We start from the raw sequence: 20,540 nt of genomic DNA on the forward strand, positions 1-20,540 counted from the left end.
GTCACGGTAAGTTTTTATATGTATCCTGGAGTCCATTTCTTCTCAGTGAAGGTGGCTATACCATTATCCCTTTACCAGCTGAAAGACATTTGGGTTGTCTACAGTCTTTACCAATTAAAAATGTGACTATAGGGCCTCCCTGGTGGCACAAGGCGTTAAGCACTGTACTATAAAGCAATCTGCATCCTCTGCAGCAGGAGTTCAATCCCTGGCCGGCCAGGGAGAAACCCACATGGTGCAGCAGACCTCTCCTGTCTCACCTGCTGCTCCCTCAGCAGTGTACTTCGATCAATCTGCCTGTGCTGTTCCCCACTCTGTCACTGGTGAATCCTCTCACCCTCCGCATCTCTGACCTGTACCCCAGCTCTTAAATGCATAAATAAATCTTAAAAAAAAATAAAAATGCGACTATATACATATGCATTCAGATTCTTAAATAGGCACATGTTACACTCTCAGAAATGACCATTGTCACAGATCTGAAGGATGAGAAGATGCTACTGATGGAGAGAGGGTCTGTCCTCCATCCCTGTTCGAACTTCTGTCTTCACACCCCGCCTCAGCAGTTTGTTTTTTTAAAACTGCAGCAACATCCACCCCACATCCCCCACAAGAACATTACAGAAAACGTTTTGTGGTAGAGTGGGAAAAATCAGATGGGAGCCCTCGTTCCTCCGAATGCACACCCCAGCCAAGCCAAGGCTGTTTCACATTCACGCTGACAGCCAGATCGCCTGGTCCCAGAGGGACAGCGCCCGCTCTATGGCTGTGCACACTCTCAGGCAGAAACCTGCAGAGCCAGCCAATCACGCCATTATTTGGTTCATATAACTTGTTAAAATCTCACGGAATGTACAGCATACCATTGTTTTTGTAAGTCCCTTTCATGACTTTGTTAGCTGGCTAATTCAGAGCAGACTGGCCTGTTTTCCCTGCTGGAAGAAAAGGCTTTCCCTCAAAGACAGCTATTTTAACCGTGACCATGGCTGCGGCCATCTTGAGCACAAAGGGGAGCTGCAGTCTGCCGCCCCCTCTCCCACCGTGCTCTCCCACCGCCAGGGCACTTATTCTTGGCGCTGGAATTCGCATAATTACTCCTCTTTTAATCTGCTGGGTGACCTAATGTAGCCCCAGTTGGCTGCAGGAAACGGCCTTGCTGAGTTCTGAGTCTTGGCCAGTGTGTCCTGTCTATAACACCCTCACGGAAAGCGCGTTTTTTGAGCATTAACCCCTTAAGGACCAATTCTAAGTTGCCCTGTGCTCAAGAGCTGCCCAGGCCAGGGGCACTGTGGAGAAAGCAGTCAAAAGCTCCAGTCCTGAGCCTCCCCCTAACCTGCAAAGGGAGCTCAGAAACTGCAAGTCATTTACAAAAGCTCACAAGTGGTTTGTGCAGGGATCCACCAAGGGTGACTGCAAAAGAGGATATTCGTTTGCTGAGAAGCTGGCTAGGAACAAAAGACTGCATTCCACGGGACACTTGCTAGCTGCTCCCTGTGGTCGCCTCGAGAGCAGGCCTTTGTGCCCAGCAGGTTCTGTGCTGCCTACATCTCAGCTAATTTGTAAATCGGTCATTCCGAATTTTCAGTTCACTCTTTTCCAGTTTATCTTTCTTAAGGACAACTTACTTTAAAATGGAAGATCTATAAAAACATTTCTTGTAGAAGAAAAATCACCTAGCTGTGCCCTACTCCCTCACTCCCTAAAAAATACTCTTTTACACTGCTGTCAGGAAAGATGCTTTACCAAAATGATTGTAGGGCTGTGTATGAAGAAGTTAAAAAGAATTTGAATCTTTAGTCTATTTTGGAAGATAGGTGTAAGGGGGAAAAGAGACAGGAAATAATGTTAACATTTATTGTGGGGGTGGGGTGAGGGGGGTACAACTTCTGAGGATTAAAGAACTAGTCTCAGGAAACAAATGGAGTGAAAGTAGGGTTCAGAGGTTCAAAATGGGGGGGTCACAAAATCGAAAGCGTAATGGATCCCGAGAGTGAATGTAGGAATACTGGGATATTTATCTCCAATCTTCTGAGCTAGTGTGGGCAGGGAGGCAATGATCATCTGTCACATCCGTGGTGATAATGTCTGAGTCACATGGTGCAGTACCTCCTCTGCTACAATGAATGTAGCAATTGTATGGTCAACAGTGATGGTAACAAAGCTCCCCTACCACTTGCTAAAAAAAAAAAAAAACAAACTTTCCCCTCCAACCTATCTCATACATGGGAAAGTCTAAAAATATTAAGTGAGAAGAGACACTAGCCCACCTGCTAGTGGGGAAGACATGACCCATGAGAGAAGGTGATAAGTCCAAGGTCACACTGCTAATTAGAAACAGGGGGTGGACCAGGCTCCCCTCCCTGGAGATTCTTATGGGTAGTGTTAACATGGAGTCTCCTACTGGAACGCTATCTGGGAAGGTTAACATTTAAGCACATTTTAGCACAATTTTTAAAATCAAATGTTCTACGTAGTTATCTGACACAAGTTCAAGAAACTAGACACTGAGTAAATGCATTTTAATGGGACAAAACTATGGCAAAAACCAGATGGGGCAGTAAACAGGTAGAGCAGTCCAGAAGACAAACTCTACTTCATAATTTTGCTGCCCAGGGCTATTCCCTCTGAAAGCTATTTGCTCTGTTGTACTTTTTTTTTTAAAGTTGGTTTTATCCAGGGTAAGGTATGCTAAGTACGCAGAGGAAAATTCCAGAGCTATACCCCACTAACCAAATCACTAATGACTAAAAAGGTGGAGTTTTTGCTCTCCCACCTGGAAGAGGTGGTTACTTTTAGACACAGTGAAAGAGAAGCAAATAGATTAAGGGAAAGGATCTCATGATCATACAAAAAAAAAAAAAAAATCGGACCTTCAAGACGATCAAGTTTTGAGCTAACTTAGAGGGGAAAAAAAGGAGAGGCCTAGGAAAAAAGAGAAAAGAAGGGGAAAAAACCAAAGCTTCCTCTTTAACAGTGAGAATTAAGGAGACAGAAACAGTGGAAGAGATTCCAAAATCCCTGGGGCTCTTTGGATCTGGTCTAATTTTTTAATTGCCTCCAAGCACGGAATTCAGCCTTTAAGGTCTGGATGCTATTGGGAGGAGGTAAAGGACCTTTCCAGAGTCCTGGGGCTTCCCAGCCCCGGGTGCACAGAAGGGCTACTTGTATCCTAGCAACTACCACAGGGTCCCCTTTCATGCCGCCCTATTAAAGAGCTGCAACCCCAAATGCCGGAGTGTTAGCAGGACACAGAGTACAAAGTGGAAAGGACTGCATTTTGGGGTCACCCTCCACTGGCTCCCTCCTGGCATGCCACTGCAGCCCCATCCTCCCACTAGCCAGTTTCAGCTTCCCCTTCCCCAGACCCAGGGAGGCAGTAGGTGGTATCATACTTGTCAGTGACAGCTGACCCTGAACAAACCCTGGGGGCTAACTCAGAGTGACCCTCTTCCTCCATGGGTTGGGCCTCCACAAATTCCACCAACCATGGGTGTCAGATGTGAATGAGGAACCTATGAAGACAAAAGAATCCCCATGGGTGGATCCACACAGCTCAAACCCCCTGCTGATCAAGATAACTGTACACGGACACAGGGAAGCCAGGAAGAGATTGTCAGAAAGTCTCTTTGGGAAGGAGTGTGGCATTTAAAGATAGAACTGAGTGTGCAGTGGGCACACAGCAGGAGGAGACCCAGACAGCCACCAGATCCGCTCATTCTGAGGTTACAATTAAGTCCCTAAAAATAAGGCATTTTGACTTTTGGTTTTTTTTTTTTTTATTAAAGATTTATTTATTTACACAAGCACTGGGGTACAGTCAGAATCGCGGGAGGGTGAGAGAATTCACCAGAGCCAGAGCGGGGAGCAGAACAGGCAGAAAGACCGAAGTACACTGCTGAGGGGAGCAGCGGGCGGCAGGAGAGGTCTGTGCACCATGTGGGACCCTCGCCCGGTGGCCGGGGATCAAACCGGCACTGCAGAGGCTGTGGGCAGCTTCGCAACCCAGCGCTCAACCACTGCGCCACCAGGGAGGCCCGACTTTTGTTTTTTAGATTGATAAGTCCTACTCTACCAGAAGGGCCCTACATGATATGACACACTTAACCTACAAGCTCTACCTTTCTCCATACCCAAGAGGTTTTAAATGTGCAGGAGCTTGTAGGGAAGAAAATACCGCAAAGGGTGGGGTGAGGGAGGTAATGGTGGCTGCCAAACTGTATCCCTTTTTATCCACAACTCTCTTACCTCCCCCTGATTATCTGCAGCCACCCTCCAGTCAGCTGGTACTAGACTTAAAAGCCTTGGTGGCAGGGTCTCACCAGCCAGGCTTAACAGGGCAGCTAAGTCCTGTGCTGGCCTAAGAAGACAGACAGGTGACTCCATTCAGACCTGTAGGCCAAAGGCCTCTATGAACATGCTTTTAGAGCTTCTGTGTCCGTAGAGACAAATGCAAATACGCCACATTCCCCTAACAAATCCCGAAGCCATCCCTCTTAAATCAAGCGCAAAGTAAGAAAGGAAAAACAGTGACACACCCAGAAGGGACATATCGAGGCTTAATTTATAAAGCTCCGACCGGATTCAGACAAGGTTAGGAGCAAAGAGCACTTTCTGAACAACCCAACAGACCTCTGAAAAGGAGCACCCCGATGGGCACCAGAAGCAGTTCTATCAACTTGCCAGTGCTGGGGAAGGCGGGGAGAGCCCAGCTAAAATAAAAGCCACCTACACTGCAACATCTCTTCTTACTCCATAGAATTCAACTCACAATGACCCATATTCATGAATGAGATACAACTGTTTAGATCATGCTAAAACAGGTCATTCCAAAAACCTGTTTAGCTTTAGAATTCATCTTTGGGCAATCTTAAAAGGTTTGGACTTTGGTAAAAGACTGAGTAACTGGAGTCTGAGGCAGGGATGTACCTGTTGAACACAGCTTTGTGAGTCTGCAACGGGAGACAGACAATTTCTGAAACACAGTACAAAGTGAATTTTAAAAGGCTGCTGTGATTCTCTTGCTGTCTAATTCCAGGGCACTTTTTTTTTTTTTTTTTTTTAACATGACAGTCAAGTCCAAGCACAGGCTCAGTGAATGGAATCCCCTAAAGTTCTGCACAAATATACATGTGCTGCACCCAGGAAGGATTCAGACACATCACTCAAAGTTCGGACCAGATTCTGATGTGGTGCCCCTGCCGGTTTAGGGTTACACACTTGCTGTGGTGAAACTGCATTCAGACATAATCTGGGCATTAGAGGGAAAAAACATAACTGCCTCAAATGACCAACTTGAGATATGATCAATACTAGTGATTTCTTCCATCCAAAATCTTGTCTAAACAGTGAAGAAACAGCAAAAGCAGGCACAGATATACAAAAATGTTTTGGGGCCAAATATTCCCAAACTGGAACAATGAACCCTTGGAACAATGAAGACAGGTGTGGCTCCAAGGACACAGCCACCTTAAATCCCAACATGTGCTATGATTTCTCCTAAAAAGTGTTATCCTTAGAGACCCAAGAAGAAACAAAGCATAACAAGCTTAGACTTCTCTTTTCTGTAGTATGAACCAGAGTTACAATTCTCAAAATAAAATAAAGCAAACATGTACACCCAAGTAACAGGGAGGAGAGGGAAATGACAAGTTTCTTTCTGCCCAGAAAGAAAATGTTATTTAGAAACATGGAGCATTTAGACGCATCAAACGCCAGATCTACCGGAGAGCAGCCTATGGCCACAGCGCAAGCTTCCAGGTGAGCCACTGAGCAAAAGAGTGGCTGCTGGAAAGGGAGGGACAGCTCAGCAAACCTCAGGCACCTTCAGGCCTCCACTGAAGAAAAACACAGGTTTGCAACTCTTCACCTACCAACCCAAAACCCCAAACCTCTGAAAATTGAAAATCTGTAAATAACTTACTTGGCAGCAAACAAATCCAAACTTACTGGGTAGCAAAACAAAACCAAAATACATGAAATCATTTCCAGTCTATTTTATTCTACTTAGTGTGAGTATCCCCACATTCGCTACTGAGATCATGAATTTGGTTATGGGTGCCGGCCCCAGATCCCTTTGAGGGTGTTAAATATGGACCATATTACCATTCTAAAAAAATTCTGAGTTTAAAAACCCACCTGGTCCAAGAGTTTCAGATAAGGGGAAGAGATTATAGACTTACAAGAGGATGATGTCACATCCCAAGGATGATGTAAGGCCCCTTCAAAGGCAACCAAAGGCCTAAAAGAGTCAAATTACCTTCTGGTTGTTTCATTCTAAGCAGCTTCCTCCCCCAGACTGCAGCAGTGTTTGGCAGCCTTGCCTTAGAAACAGAAAATCTATTACCCTGGCCCCCAGTGACATGTCAAACCCTGGTTTCCTACCTTCACATACTCTGGCGTCGGATCCAGAAGATGCTGATCCCTGAAAAGAGAAAATATAAATATGAGAACACCCGAAAGCAATGCATTCTTAGCAGAGTAAAATAAACACAACATTTTTTCACCCTGTTCATTCAAATTTTTTAAGCGGGGCTTACCTCCCTCCCCCCACCAATACTCAGAGCAGACAGTTCAGAAGTTAGAACACACACAAATTCCTTGTATGGTGTATGTTGGGGAGGGGAGGCTGGCACCACAACCTTAGTCTCCACATGCTTTCCCATCACATCCAGGCTCCAACAGTTAGGACGACTTATATATGGTAATTCTAGATACACTTGAGCATAAAAATTAGCTTAGAAGTCTGAAGCAACAAGCTGAGAGGCGGCCAGAGGTGGGAGTGAGGCAGGATGGGATGCCCAAGTCAGGCAGCACTTTGGATCGGGCAGCTGCATCTCGCCCACTTTAACCAGATACTGGAGACTCCAGTGGGTGGAGCAATTCCCCAAGGTCACCGAGCACACGGGTGAGTGGGAGAACACAGCTCTGTACCCAGTTCTGCTTTAAGCCACAACTTTCCATTTTTTGTCTGGTTCGATCGCCCATCCAGCACTGGTGTCAAGCCAGCAATTCATCCTCATTTTCTCTGGTGCCCCTCCCATGTCTATACATGCCCATCATGATACCGTGACAGGATTAACTAGACAATTAAAAGGAAACAGCAGGAGTTCCTGCTGTTCCAGGAGGTGGCACTGACGAGGCTGACTTATTATAGAAAATGGGAAGAGGGTCTGATGAAGGCAAAGGGCAGGAAGGGGGCCTGAGTCATGTTTTCAGTGGCTGCCGAGTTAGCGGGAGGTGCTGCTCAACAGAGAATGTGAAAAGGCAGCTGCCTCCAGAGACCCAGACTTCGAAAAATCAGCATCCCCTCAAAGACAGAATAGCTCCAAAGCCTGTGGATGTAGTCTTTCTAGAGAGTCTCTTGGCAAGCCCACTGAAAGAACATGTCCCCGGCCACCGGCGAGGGTCCCACCAAAAAAAACAAAACAAAAAAAAAAAACAAACCCCAAAGAGCTTTTCCTTATGTGGGTTCTATTTACTGACTATTGATATTAGAAATTAAAACAAAATTAAATTAAATTAAATAAAAATTTAAAAATTAAATATTAATTCAATTTAAAAAATAAACCTATTATATGTTGAAGAGGTGACATTCTTATAAAAAGTAGGAATTTTTTCAAGACAAAAATTTAGTGAGGAGAGTGACACTGTCATATATCCCTATGAACCTTTTAATGTTTGCTTTGGTAGAAACAGTGGAATTCTCATATCTGCATTCAATGTTCTGATATGTCTTGGTTGAAATAAATGAAGAAAATCCATCCTCACACAGGTATTAATTGGAAAAGGGAGGGCATTTTAATAGACTTTTCAGATGATTATAGATATTCTCCTTTGACACCATACCCAAACTCCACAAGTGGTAGTTTCTGAAAGGCTAGTTGTAGTTATAACTCGCCTTGTGACGTGGAATCTAAAGTCACATCTATTACTCTTTTGTATCTATCTTGCTCACTGAATGAACCTTTTATTCATATGTGATTTTGTAACCAGTACTCTGGAAAACAATGGTGCATTGAGTTATACAAGTCTTCTAAATTTTGACCCATTTCACTACAATATGAAAAAAAAAAATCACATTTGTTAATATCATCACTGACCTCATCAGAAGTTATTAAGTATTGGGAATTATCAAGTTCATGGTAGAAAATACAAGTTTTCTAAAATTCTGATTTTCACTTGAAAGCTTGATTCTTTTCACTGGCAACTAACACTGTCAAATCTTTCCTTGATCTTAATTTTATTACTTTTAGGGAAAATATCTGCTAAATACCAAGACTATATAATCATAATTTGCAATTTTTTTAAGTCTTTTGTCGGGGGCAGGCTCCATTTATCATTCTTTAGGAAATTTTATTTGGAATTTTGTACAGGATCTGATCTTGCCACCATATTTAGCAATGAAATCCTTTCATCTTTTGAAATCTGAAACATTGCTCTGTCCTTTAAGATAAACAATCCTCCATGCCCATGTGTTAGCATCTGAGGATTCAATCAAATCTCACAGTTCCACTATGTAGTTAGGTCTATGATGGCCACATCTGTACTATACAGACTTTTTGCCTTGTCATTGTTTCCTAAATAATATAGCATGACCACTAACAATAGCATTTACATTCTATTAGATATTATAAATAATCTAGATCTACATACAGCATGCGGATGTCGGAGGATGTGCCACATTACATTGGGTCATCAGCATCTGGGGAGCGGGGAGATGAACCAACATAGCCAGGCCCTATGCCTGGGTGACTCCTGAGGGAGCTCAGAGACTTGGTACCTAAGAGTCTGGGGTGTTCTCCCGAGATACCCCCCACCCTTGGATGAACCCCCTGTGTTCCTGTTTGATCCTTCACCAGACACACTTCTCTTGGCAGAAGAGAAGGAAACCGAGAAGCAGTAGTTAGGGATAAAACTGAAGTCCCGTTTTGACCTCATCCCCAAATGAACTCTGCCATGCTGCCAAGGGAACCCCTTTCTTTCTGTTACAAGAGCAAAGGGGAACCCAGTGTTGTGAATTCTACTTCAGGCTCCAAGGGGTGCCCAAGTGGATCCTCGTACCCTTCTGCCCATCCTTTTTAGAGAGGCAGGGAGTGAACCACGGAGATGACAATAAAAAGGAGCGAATGGCATCTCAAATCCAAAAGCTTTAAAAATCATTGCCTTGATCAAATTAAAATCATATTCAAATGTGGATGGCCTGCCTCCCTTCTCAGCCAGCCACCACATCCCACCTAACCAGAGAGAAGACAACTACAGCACAGAGCAGTTGCCCTGCAGGCGCAGCCTCTAATTTGAAATAGAATATTCAATTATTCATACAAGGCTGTGCAGCAAACACTTCTTGGACTGCAGATTTATATTCTCCAGCAGAGATCACGAGAAAACAAACAGAGGAACTTGGAAGCATAAATGAAAAGTTTAAAATAATTTTTTTTTTTTTGCCAATTATGAATCCCCACCCATGTGATTCCATGATGAGCATCCGTCTCTCTTTACAACGGGGAGTCTGGCAGGCGCCCACAGCCCCTCCGCCAGGCCTGCTGGCCTGCGGCGCATGGCCCACAGACAGCAAGAAAGCAGGAGGGTGAAACCAGACTCTCCTGTTATTTTGTCCTTAAGTTATTAAGTTTTAAATAACAGCACTGTATTTTACTCTGGTTAAATCATTCTTTCCACTGTCCCACTTTCTTAAGTTCATACCAAGTGATGTCTAATGGGGAATCATGGAAATGCTGTGTTTACTATTTAAGCTTTTCTCATTGGTAATCAGATTAAAAATTTCCTCCATATTAAAAGGATATTTGATTCTTGATCTGTAAGTGCTTGCTATTTTGAGTTAAGGGTTTCTCCATCTTGAACACACTAGCAAAATTTCACTAATGCAAGACCTTTTCTGAATGGTCGGGATACAGATAGGGAAGGAAGAGTCCTATGTCTCTCTTAAATTATAGGATGTTTTACAGCTGGGACTACATCAAATTAAAGAGGTTCTGCACAGCAAAAGAGACAATAACAAAAACAAAGAGAAACCCCACCGACTGGGAGAACATTTTTGCACCCAACACTAATGATAAAGGACTGATGACAAAAATCTGCAAAGAGCTGATGAGACTCAACAACAACAAAGAAAAAAATCCTGTCAAAAAATGGGCAGAAGAGCTAAAAAGAAACTTCTCTGAAGAGGAAATGCAAATGGCCAACAGGCATATGAAAAAATGTTCAACATCACTTGTCATCAGGGAAATGCAAATCATAACTACCATGAGATACCACCTTACACCAGTGAGAATGGCACATATTAAAAAAACTAGCAACAACAAATGTTGGCGAGGATGTGGAGAAAAAGGAACTCTCCTGCACTGTTGGGAGGGCAAACTGGTCCAGCCACTATGGAGAGGTGTATGGAGATTTCTGGACCTACTAAACATAGAGCTTCCATATGATCCAGCAATTCCACTCCTAGGTATTTACCCAAAGGACACAGAAACATCAATTCCAAAGAGCACCTGCACCCCTATGTTTATAGCAGCACCGTTTACAATAGCTAAGCTTTGAAAACAACCCAAATGCCCCAAAATAGATGACTGGATCAAGAAGATGTGGTCCATATACACCATGGAATATTACTCAGCATTCAAAAAAGATAAACACATACAATTTGCAGCAACATGGATGGCGCTGGAAGGGATCATGCTCAGCGAAATAAGGCAGAAAGAAAAAGAAAAATACCAGATGGTCTCACTCATAGCAGGAATCTAGAAAACTTAAATAAGGGACCAGGAAAATGAATAACTATAAGAAAGTGAAAATCAAAATCAACAAAAAACTATGAACCAGAGACGCTCTATGGGGAGTGGGGGGCGGGGAGGGGAGGGATTGCGGTCAAAATAAGGGGATTGCAATTGTATGGGGAATATAAAAATAAAATTTATTTTAAAAAAATATAGGATGTTTTAAATGAATGTTTACTTTAAGCATCACAGAATAAATTAATAGCTAACAGTGTCACCAAACAAACATCCTTTTGGATAGAACATAAAAAGAAATCATTTCTGATAAGATGATGATTTCATGCAACGGAGGAATGTGAGAAACTAGATCCAGTTATTCCAGACGGAGGATAAAGGTCCCCCCTTCAATTCCACACACACTAGTCACCTGCAGAGCTGCATACCCTGTGTTCACAGCCACGGTGTCTGTGTCCTGGCTCATGGTGCTGCATACGGCAGACCCTTGAGAAGCACTGGTTTGAACTGCGTGGGTCCACTTACACTCAGATTATTTCCAGCCCTGTTCCTCCTCGGCCTCTGTCTGTTCAATGTGGAGACCGTGAGGATGAAGACCTCTATGATAATCCACCTATGATTTTCTTAACATTTTCTTTTCTCTAGCTTACTTTATTTTAGAATATAGTATGTGATATATGAACAAAATATGTGTTAATCAGTTGTTTATTGGTGAGGCTTCTGATCAAGAGTGGACTACTAAAAGTGAAGTTTTGGAGAAGACAAAAGGTATACATGGATATCTTAATGTGTGGGCAATGAGAGTACGTTAAGATTGTATATATATGTATATACGTGTGTATATATATGTATATATGTAGATATACAAATACATATACATATATCTATATCTCGACTCTACAAGGTGAACTCTTCCAAAGGGGTGATAGGTCTACTTCATGCCCAGCATCTCCCAAAGTTCTTACATTCATTCCACAAACATCAAGCATGTACAATATGCCATACACACCAATGCCAGCGCACACCAATGACAAATCAATAGACCCAACACAAGTTAGTGAGAGTCACTGAAAGGGAAACACCACAGAGGTCCTTTCAGGCAACCAGCTGCGTATTTAGGGCCAAGTGGGCCCTGTCCTGGTGAAGGAGCTGTGCGTAGGTGGGGATGAGTTAATAAACAAGGGCCCAGACAATGAGAGAAACATGCAAACACATGGGGACATGAGAGAACAGGGTACATCTGAGGAGCTCAAGTATTCACAAGTTAATTCTAATCTAGGCTACCACTGTCTCTAGCCTGGACCCCTGCAATACCCCCCAAGTTCTACTCCAACTTCACAATCTCCACACAATAGTAAGAGACCCTTAATCAGATGACCCTGCTGCTCAGAATCTAATAGCTCCATCTCATCAGTATAAAATCCTGACGGCCTCGGGACTCCCTGGTGGCTCAAGGGGTTGAGCATGGCGCTGTGAAGCTGTCCGCTGCTTCTGTAGCACAGGGTCACTCCCTGGCCGGCCAGGGGACTGCCCACATGGTGCAGCGGACCTCTCCTGACTTGACTGCTGCTCCCCTCAGCAGAGTATTTCAGTCAATCTGCCTGTTCTGTTCCCCACTGTGTCTCTGGTGAATCCTCTTACCCCCCACACCTCTGGCCTGTACCCCAGTTCTTGTATGCATAAATAAATAAACATTAAAAAAAAAGAAATCTTGACGTCCTCACTCCCTGTGGCCTTTGAGGGCCTGGTTGATGGAACCCAGCCAGTGCTACAACCTCATTGTGGTAGGGAGAATTCTTAAGATGCCCCGTTCCCAAGATCCCCTACCTCAGGAGCAGGAAGGGCAGGAGGCTGGGAGATCAGGATGCAGAAGAGGCAGGGCCAGTTCATAAGAGGCTTGGATACCATGTGAACACATTTAGATTTTGTTATGAAATCCAATGGGATTTGTTAAAGGATTTTAAGCTGGTGTATAATCTGAGATGTGTGCTTTAGAAACACCAACCTGCAGCACTGTGGAAAGCAGACAGTGGCAGGGCAGTGGGGTGGAAAAAATGGATTTAGGAAGACCAAAGGCGAGGGTGCTCAAGTGGGTTGAGTGAGAGATGACAAGACATGAACTAGACAGAGGCAGTGGTGGACAGGGTACATTTAGGAGATTCTTAGAAGTGAGTATAGATAGATCTTGATGAATAACTGGATTGGGTGGGTGAAAAGAGAGAGAGGTAAAGGCATTCACTGAATTCTTTCTAGGGGAACTAAGTTTAATGGTGCCCAGCACATGGTTAGGACTCAATATATTTGTGAGGAATAAGCTCTCTCTGCCACGAGAGCTGTACTATAGTCATGTGTAAGACTGTGGGAATCTGAATTAAAGACATGACCACACATCCACCCATTTCCCAGGGTTAGCAGTGCACGTGATTGTAGCCATTCATCTTCTGGCAGTCTCAGTAAGCTCCCCTTCCTTCTCAACTGGTAAATAAGTCGCTTTTAGGCGGATCTTTCATATTCCTCAAATTATGACCTGTAAATCTTCCCATCAATTTGATAAAACACAACATTTAGGGAATTCCCTTCACACCAGAAAAAACAGTTAACTCAGGAGATGCACGAGACAGCACAATAAAGTGGCTATGCAGACACTGGCCAAGACTGCTCAAGTTTATATCAGCCTCTGCCCTTCTCTGTCACCCATCCAGAGAGCTGCCCCCTCGTTAGTTTGGCTTTTCCAGTGGACTATAAGCTCCCTTAGGGCAGGGGCTACTTCTGTCTAGCTCATCAATGTATGCTCAGTTTTTTTGAACAAAGCTTATCACATAGCAGCTAGTTAATAAACAAGGGCAATAACAGATGAGTAAAAACATAAACCACAAATAACTACCTTCATCTCATAACTGTATAATCCAAATAAGGTCTCAAAAAAATTAGACATTTCACTCTGGCACTTTCATTTGCTTCATACATAAGACCATATAGTCTAAAAACTAAATGATAACTCAATTTTCAAAGGCATCATTGAAATCACAAGACAAGGAATTCTCAAAGAACACACACACATACATACAAGACAGAAACAGAAACAGAGCAAATATAGAACATAAAACACACAGTAGCAAAAAAAAAAAAAAAAAAAAAAGGTAAGGCGGGGGGATCAGACTTGGGTGCATAAAAGTGAGCACAGAGCCCTGGATCCCTACATGAGCTGGGCCCTTAGGGCAAGTAAGGCCCCTGGGGTCCCCTAAAGAATGAATGTCCTAAAAAACATGTTGTATGCTCTAACAAAGGGAACCAGGAAGGAAACCTACTGCCTCCATGACACATTCTGATGAAAAGTGGCAGAAATAACAGCCTCTCCCAAGAATTTGTAGTGACAGTTCAGCTTTCAGGTTGGCCAGGGATGTGAATGTGTCAACCTGCCACTTCAACAGAGAAATTCAAAACTGAGAAATTGAAGTTGGTACTGCCCGTTTGTAAGGGAACAGTGTAAATTTCTTCTGTTGGAAAACTTTGCCAGTAGACCACTACTCAGGATATCCACAAATTTGGTTAAATTTTTCAGAAATAACCATATATAGGAAATAAACCCCAGTGATGGAAAGTCAGCAGAAATAGTAAGATTGAGATTCTTAAGACATCAGATATTGTAATATCAGATATACACAATAAAGTGTGATAATTTAATAGAAAAGCAGTAAATGAATAAAAATAAATCAATAGTAAATGAATTAATAAATCTTGATAAAAATGCATTTAAATTTATTAACTAAAAAGCAAAAGATGGAAAATAAGTGGACAGATATAAAAATAACCTATTTCTAGAAATAATATACAGATACAAGTAAAAAATATGTATTAAAGATAAATACCTGCTAAATAATAGACACGACCAAATATTTATGATTAAAAAATATATATAAAGAAATTGTATAAAACTTAACACAAAAAGAAACGGTGACAGAAAATGTAGAAGAGACATTAAAGGTATAATAAAAAGGCCTAATTAAATTTAACCAGACTGCCAGAAAGACAGAATGGAGACAAAGGGAAAAAGCAATCATCAAAGAAATAATGTTGGAAAATCTTCAAAATTAATGAAAGATACCAGTCCTCAGATTCAGGCATCCCAAGCAGTATGCCGCCTCTTAAGCGGTATAAACAAAAATACACCCTAACCTAGACACCATGGACTCAAAGTACAGACCAAACACAAAGGGTAGGTCTTAAAAGTACTCAAAGTATAAAGGTTTCCGCAGAGCATGACCTGTAGCAGATTTCATCAGTAAAAAAAGGGAAAGTGTGGAGCTCAAAGTTTTTTCCCCGCAAAAAACTACCAAAAATGAGGATGATAAAGACATTTTTGGACACCCCCCCAAAAAAAACCCCCAAAACAATGAAACAGAATACCCTTCAGGGAGAAGAAAACAAATATCAGAAGTAAAGCTTTGGAGTGAATGATATGCAAGGAAACTAAGCACACAGGTAACTCCAAACCAGACAGGTGGTATTAAACAAGATAAATATCTACGTGGGGGGTTAAAAACAGTGTTGGAAAGGATGTGGAGAAACTGGAAACCTTGTGTTCTGTTGGTGGGATAATAAAATGGCACAGAAACTTTGAAGTCCTCACTATGGAGCTCCCACTAAGGGAGGGCCTCAAAACATTAAAAAAGGAAATAAAAATTAAAAAAGTTACCACGTTCCAGCAATCCCACTGCTGAGTATATACCCAAAGAAATGGAAGTACCATTTCGCAAAGATACTTGTGTATGCATGTTCATAGCTACCCATGGTGGAAGCCACACCAATATTCACCAAAAGGCAACTGATAAGCCATGGCACTTATGTATAATGGAGTATGATTTGGTCTCTAAAAGGAGGAAATGCTGACACATGCTACAACATGGTAGCATTGAACCTTGAGGGCTCTATGCTAAGTGAAATAAGCCAGTCCCGAAAGGACAAATACTGTATAATTCCACTTATATGAGGCAACTAGAGTAGTCAGATTCATAGAGACAGAAAGCGGAATGGTGGTTTCCGGGGGCTGGGGGGAAGACAGGAGAGGGCATTGTTTAAAGGTTATGGAGTTTGATTTTTGCAAGATGAAAAGAGTTCTGGAGATTGATTGCATAATAATGTGAATATAGTTAACATTACTGAATCATACACTTAAAAATGGTTAAGATGTCAAATTTTAGGTTACATGTCTTTTTCCAAATTAAAAGATAAACTAAAATAAATATAGGACAAAAATGACAAGTAAGTCAAACAGAAGACCAGAGTCTCCTAGGATTCTAAGACCCTGTATTGTTTAGAAAGTAAAGGTATTATTCTACTTCGTGTTTTGTAAATACAGAAGTATTTATAAACTAAACATTAAATGAGCATTTTAAAAAGGTAATTCAAAATAAGCAATTTTTAAAAACCACATTTTAAGAAAAATGTGTGAAGGATACAGAGTAAGAAGTTACTACAAACCAAAATGTATCACTAAATGATGCAAGTGTGACAAAATTCACAAGACAGATATTTAGAATGTAGGATACAGTCCACATAGGGTGACTTAAAAGTGGTGTTTTGAAGGAAATACACAGCCTTAAGTGCTTACTTTTATAAAAGAAGGACTGAATCTAATTAGGTGTACAATTTAAGAGAACAGAACAAGCATAAGGAAAAGAGAACAACAGTGATAAAAGGGACAAACATTTAAAAATAATAACACAACAGGGAAGCAAAAATAAAACCTGTTTCTTTGGAAAGCCCAATAAAATAAACCTCTGACAAATATAATTGAGAGTAGGGAAAAGAGAGAAGGCACAAAACAGAAATGAAGGGGAACATCCTCATAAGCAGAAGAGAGCACAGTAACAGAACACTATGAATATCTTTATGCCAGTAAGATTTAAAACATAGGAAAAATGAACAAATTCCTAGAAAAAGAACACTAAAATAGACTAAAAATGAAACAGAAAATCTCAATAGTCCTATAACAATAAAACTGAATAAGCCTAGCTCAATGTCTCTGCATAGGCCTAGAAGGTTTTACTACCTCACAAGTGATAGTAAAATTGTTCCTTGAAAATTATATATATTCAAGAACCTTGACTCCAGGAATAGTCAGTTTAAAATGAAGAAACCTATTAATACAATTTACCATATTAACATATTCAAAGAGAAAAATAATTTTGGGTTTCTATTTGTTGGGGGGAGTATTTTAAAAAAATCATTATCTTTTCATGATTTTAGCTGAGTAAAAGCTAACTTCACAAACTGGAAATAGAACTTTCTTATTCTGACAAAGGATATCTACCAGAAAGCTCAGCAAGCCTGACTCTTAATGATGAAGTATCAGGATAATTACTAAAGTTGATCAACCAGCAACAAGACAAGGATGTTCACTATTACTGTTTTGGGGACCACTGACCTGGAGGTCTAAGTCAGTAGAGCTAAATAAGCAAAATAGATAGAAGGAATAAGAAATGGAAAAGGGGGCCTCCCTGGTGGCGCAGTGGTTGAGCGCCACACTGTGAAGCTGTCCGCAGCCTCTGCAGCGTGGGTTTGACCCCGGCTGGCAGGGGAGAAACCCACATGCTGCAAACCTCCTGTCTCGCCTGCTGCTCCCCTCAGCAGTGTATTTCGTCAGTCTGTCTGTTCTGTTTCCCACTGTCTCTGGTGAATCCTCTCACCCTCCCACATATCTGGCCTGTACCCTGGTTCTTTTTCTTTTTTTTTTTTTTTTTTTTTTTTAAAGATTTATTTATTTATTTATACAAGCACTGGGTACAATCAGAAGTGCAAGAGGGTGAGAGAATTCACCAGAGCCAGAGCAGGGAGCAGAGCAGGCAGAAGGACCGAAGTACACTGCTGAGGGGAGCAGCGGGCAGCAGGAGAGGTCTGTGCGCCATGTGAGACCCTCCTCCAGTGGCCGGGGAGCAGCCGGGGATCGAACTGGCGCTGCAGAGGCTGCAGGCAGCTTCGCAACCCAGAGCTCAACCGCTGCGCCACTGTACCCCGGTTTTTGTATAAATAAATCTTTAAAAAAAAAAAAAAAGAAATGGAAAAGGGACAACAAAACCATCACAATTTGCAAATGATGACTGTCTACACAGATCACACAAAGAAACCTACCTAGAGCTTATAAGGAAGCAGAGTAAGGTTTCTGGCTATGAAAGCACTGGAGAAAGTCTTAGATAAAAAACTGGGGGCTGGGTCCAGAAAGCTTATATGTATATGTATATATTTAAAATATAAATACTTACATGTATTTAAATATATACTTACATGCAAATATTTATATAATATATATCAATATTTACATATAAATAAAATGGATGGCATTCTTGCTTGTGGGTGTTCATCACAATGAGTTCTAGGAACTCATTCTTAAAACGCTTAACTGAAAAGCAATACAAAAAGACTTGAGATGAGGGCCTCCCCGGTGGCGCAGTGGTTGAGCGCTGGGTTGCGAAGCTGCCTGCAGCCTCTGCAGTGCCGGTTCGATCCCCGGCTGCTCCCCGGCCACCGGAGGAGGGTCCCACATGGCGCGCAGACCTCTCCTGCCGCCTGCTGCTCCCCTCAGCAGTGTACTTCGGTCCTTCTGCCTGCTCTTCTGCCTGCTCTGCTCCCCGCTCTGGCTCTGGTGAATTCTCTCACCCTCCCGCGCTTCTGACTGTACCCAGTGCATGTATAAACCAAACAAACAAACAAATAATAAATAAGACATGCCTCTAGAAAATTAAAAAAAAAAAGACTTGAGATGAGTGAGACCAACAGGCTGCGTCTGTTTACCTAAAATAGTAAGGTCAAGGAAGAGCAAGCACTACTGTCTTGGGGTCAATTGGTTTATCCCGCTTAACTGTACCATGAACATCACACACACAAGGAAGGTAAATGCAAGGACCAAAGCAAGCTTGCTCCACACTGATTTCTGCTCATTTGCATATGGATATGGCCTTGGCACAGAACACCATTACTGTTAATTCTCCAGCATGAAGTTCCATCAAATCTCTCAATCTTGGTTTAAGAAAAGTGGGGATGGAGGGATGAGGGAAAGATTAGATAGCAGCAGGCTTGAATCTACTAAAATTTTGCATACATTAGACAATATTTCTTCTTTTAAGTAAGTTTACTGTATGGGACAGTCGAGCATTCTCACTTTATATTTTATTAGATGATACCAAGGCTTAAAGCCTTGCCCATCTCAACTTGCTTTCATGCAGTATGAAACTATAATAATTACACTTCAGTGTAGTATGTATACACCCACCCATCTCTAACATCACTATGTTCTTATAGAGAAAGAAGCCATAGAGTGAGTGAGAGAGAGAGAGAGAGAGAGAGAGAGAGAGAGAGAGAGAGAGAGAGTGTGTGTGTGTGTGTATTGTGTGTGTCTCCTCTTCACTGTGTGGAAGACTTAGATCCCAGCCCTTCCCTCCCACCACACTCCATGCGTTCAACAAGAGAATAACAACACTGGAGGGAGAGCAGGAACAGGACAGAAATACTGATTTTGGACTGATGGGCCTTCTCTTTAAGGAGATAATGTAGCCATAGGCCTGTGCCTGAAGTGTGATGGTCTCAGACAGAGCTCCTGCAGAGCCTCACTCCCCAGCGCGACTGAGCCAAATGTTTTCAAAGTGACATTAAGATGCCGGCTGCTTCTGCTGAAAATGATTGCTCTGGACAGGTCTGAATTGCCGGGGAGGAAACTAATCAAGGAGATAAGGAAGAGGACAGAGTTTACCAGAGGGCTATTTCAATCTGTTTATGGGAAAATGAAAAGAAATGTATTGTTAAAACAGAGCTGGCCTGTGTTGAAGTGGAGAAATGTGAGTGGAGAGTGAAGTGGAGAAATGACATCTCCAAAAAAAGTATGAGTGTGTGATTAGATGCAAAGGTTTTTTTGTTTGTTTACTGATAGTGGGGATCACATTCAAGTCCCAATACAGCATTACCCTCTCGTTCTATGTGGGGCATATTATGTGAATGGCCTTTGCTAATTTAAAGAGAGAAGTAGCTTTTAAAAGCGAACTATAGAGAAGTGGTTCAAGATGGTGTCAAAGGAGATCCCTGGTTCACCTCTCCCAGGTCTACAGACCAAATACACAACTCTGTAGCACAACTCTCTATAAAAAAGATCCAAGAATGAGATGAATGGCTCCTCCACAAAGAGGGACAAAATGACCACATCAAAGAGGGTAAGAGAGGCAGAGGTGTGGTCTCAACCCAGACCAGAGAGATAGGTCCCCCCAAAAATCTAGTTTTGAAGATGAATTTGGCTTGTAACCAGGAGACACAAGAAGGGTGGGGAATGAAGAGTCTGCTCTGGAAGGGCAAACAGGTAGACTCACTAGTCCAGAACCCAGAGTGAAAAAAATAATTTGGAAAGCTCCTAAGTCGTACACGAAAGAGACTTATCAGCTAATCATCAAGTGGGGCAAGGGTCTGTTGGAACTCTCACTGGGGACAGAGACCCAGGCAGGTATAATATTCGCTTTTAAATGATAACCTTGAACCAGAGCTGGAGGGCTCCATTGTGGTATTCTCCCTATTTTGCTAAAGCTGGCATACCTACCATAATCACCCCAAATCCCCCATGCTGGCCTGCCATAGCAACACCAAGGCTGGGGGAGCTCTTGGGGAAATTAGAGTTTCTCACCTTTGGCCTTGCTACAGCTCCCTGATACTAGGAGATTAAACACTATCTAGAACCACATTCTTGCTGGTATCCCCAACAAAACACCTCCATATCACTAGGTCTGGCCAGCAGGGTTAATGGTTGCATTCCAA

General features: G+C 42.3%; 1 protein-coding gene across 1 annotated transcript in view; it reads right to left on the reverse strand.

The window, feature by feature from the left end:
• Positions 1 to 20,540, reverse strand: part of BCAR3 (BCAR3 adaptor protein, NSP family member) — a 106,567-nt gene that overhangs the window by 60,364 nt on the left and 25,663 nt on the right. Inside the window, exon 3 of the mRNA XM_037500291.2 lies at positions 6,382 to 6,421. Within this exon, the coding sequence (XP_037356188.1) occupies positions 6,382 to 6,421 (40 nt within the window). The remainder of the gene's footprint in view (positions 1 to 6,381; positions 6,422 to 20,540) is intronic.

The sequence above is a fragment of the Talpa occidentalis genome, unplaced genomic scaffold, assembly GCF_014898055.3.
Source record: "Talpa occidentalis isolate TD23 unplaced genomic scaffold, MPIMG_talOcc4v2.1 talOcc4.9, whole genome shotgun sequence".
Classification (NCBI taxonomy): Eukaryota; Metazoa; Chordata; class Mammalia; order Eulipotyphla; family Talpidae; genus Talpa; species Talpa occidentalis.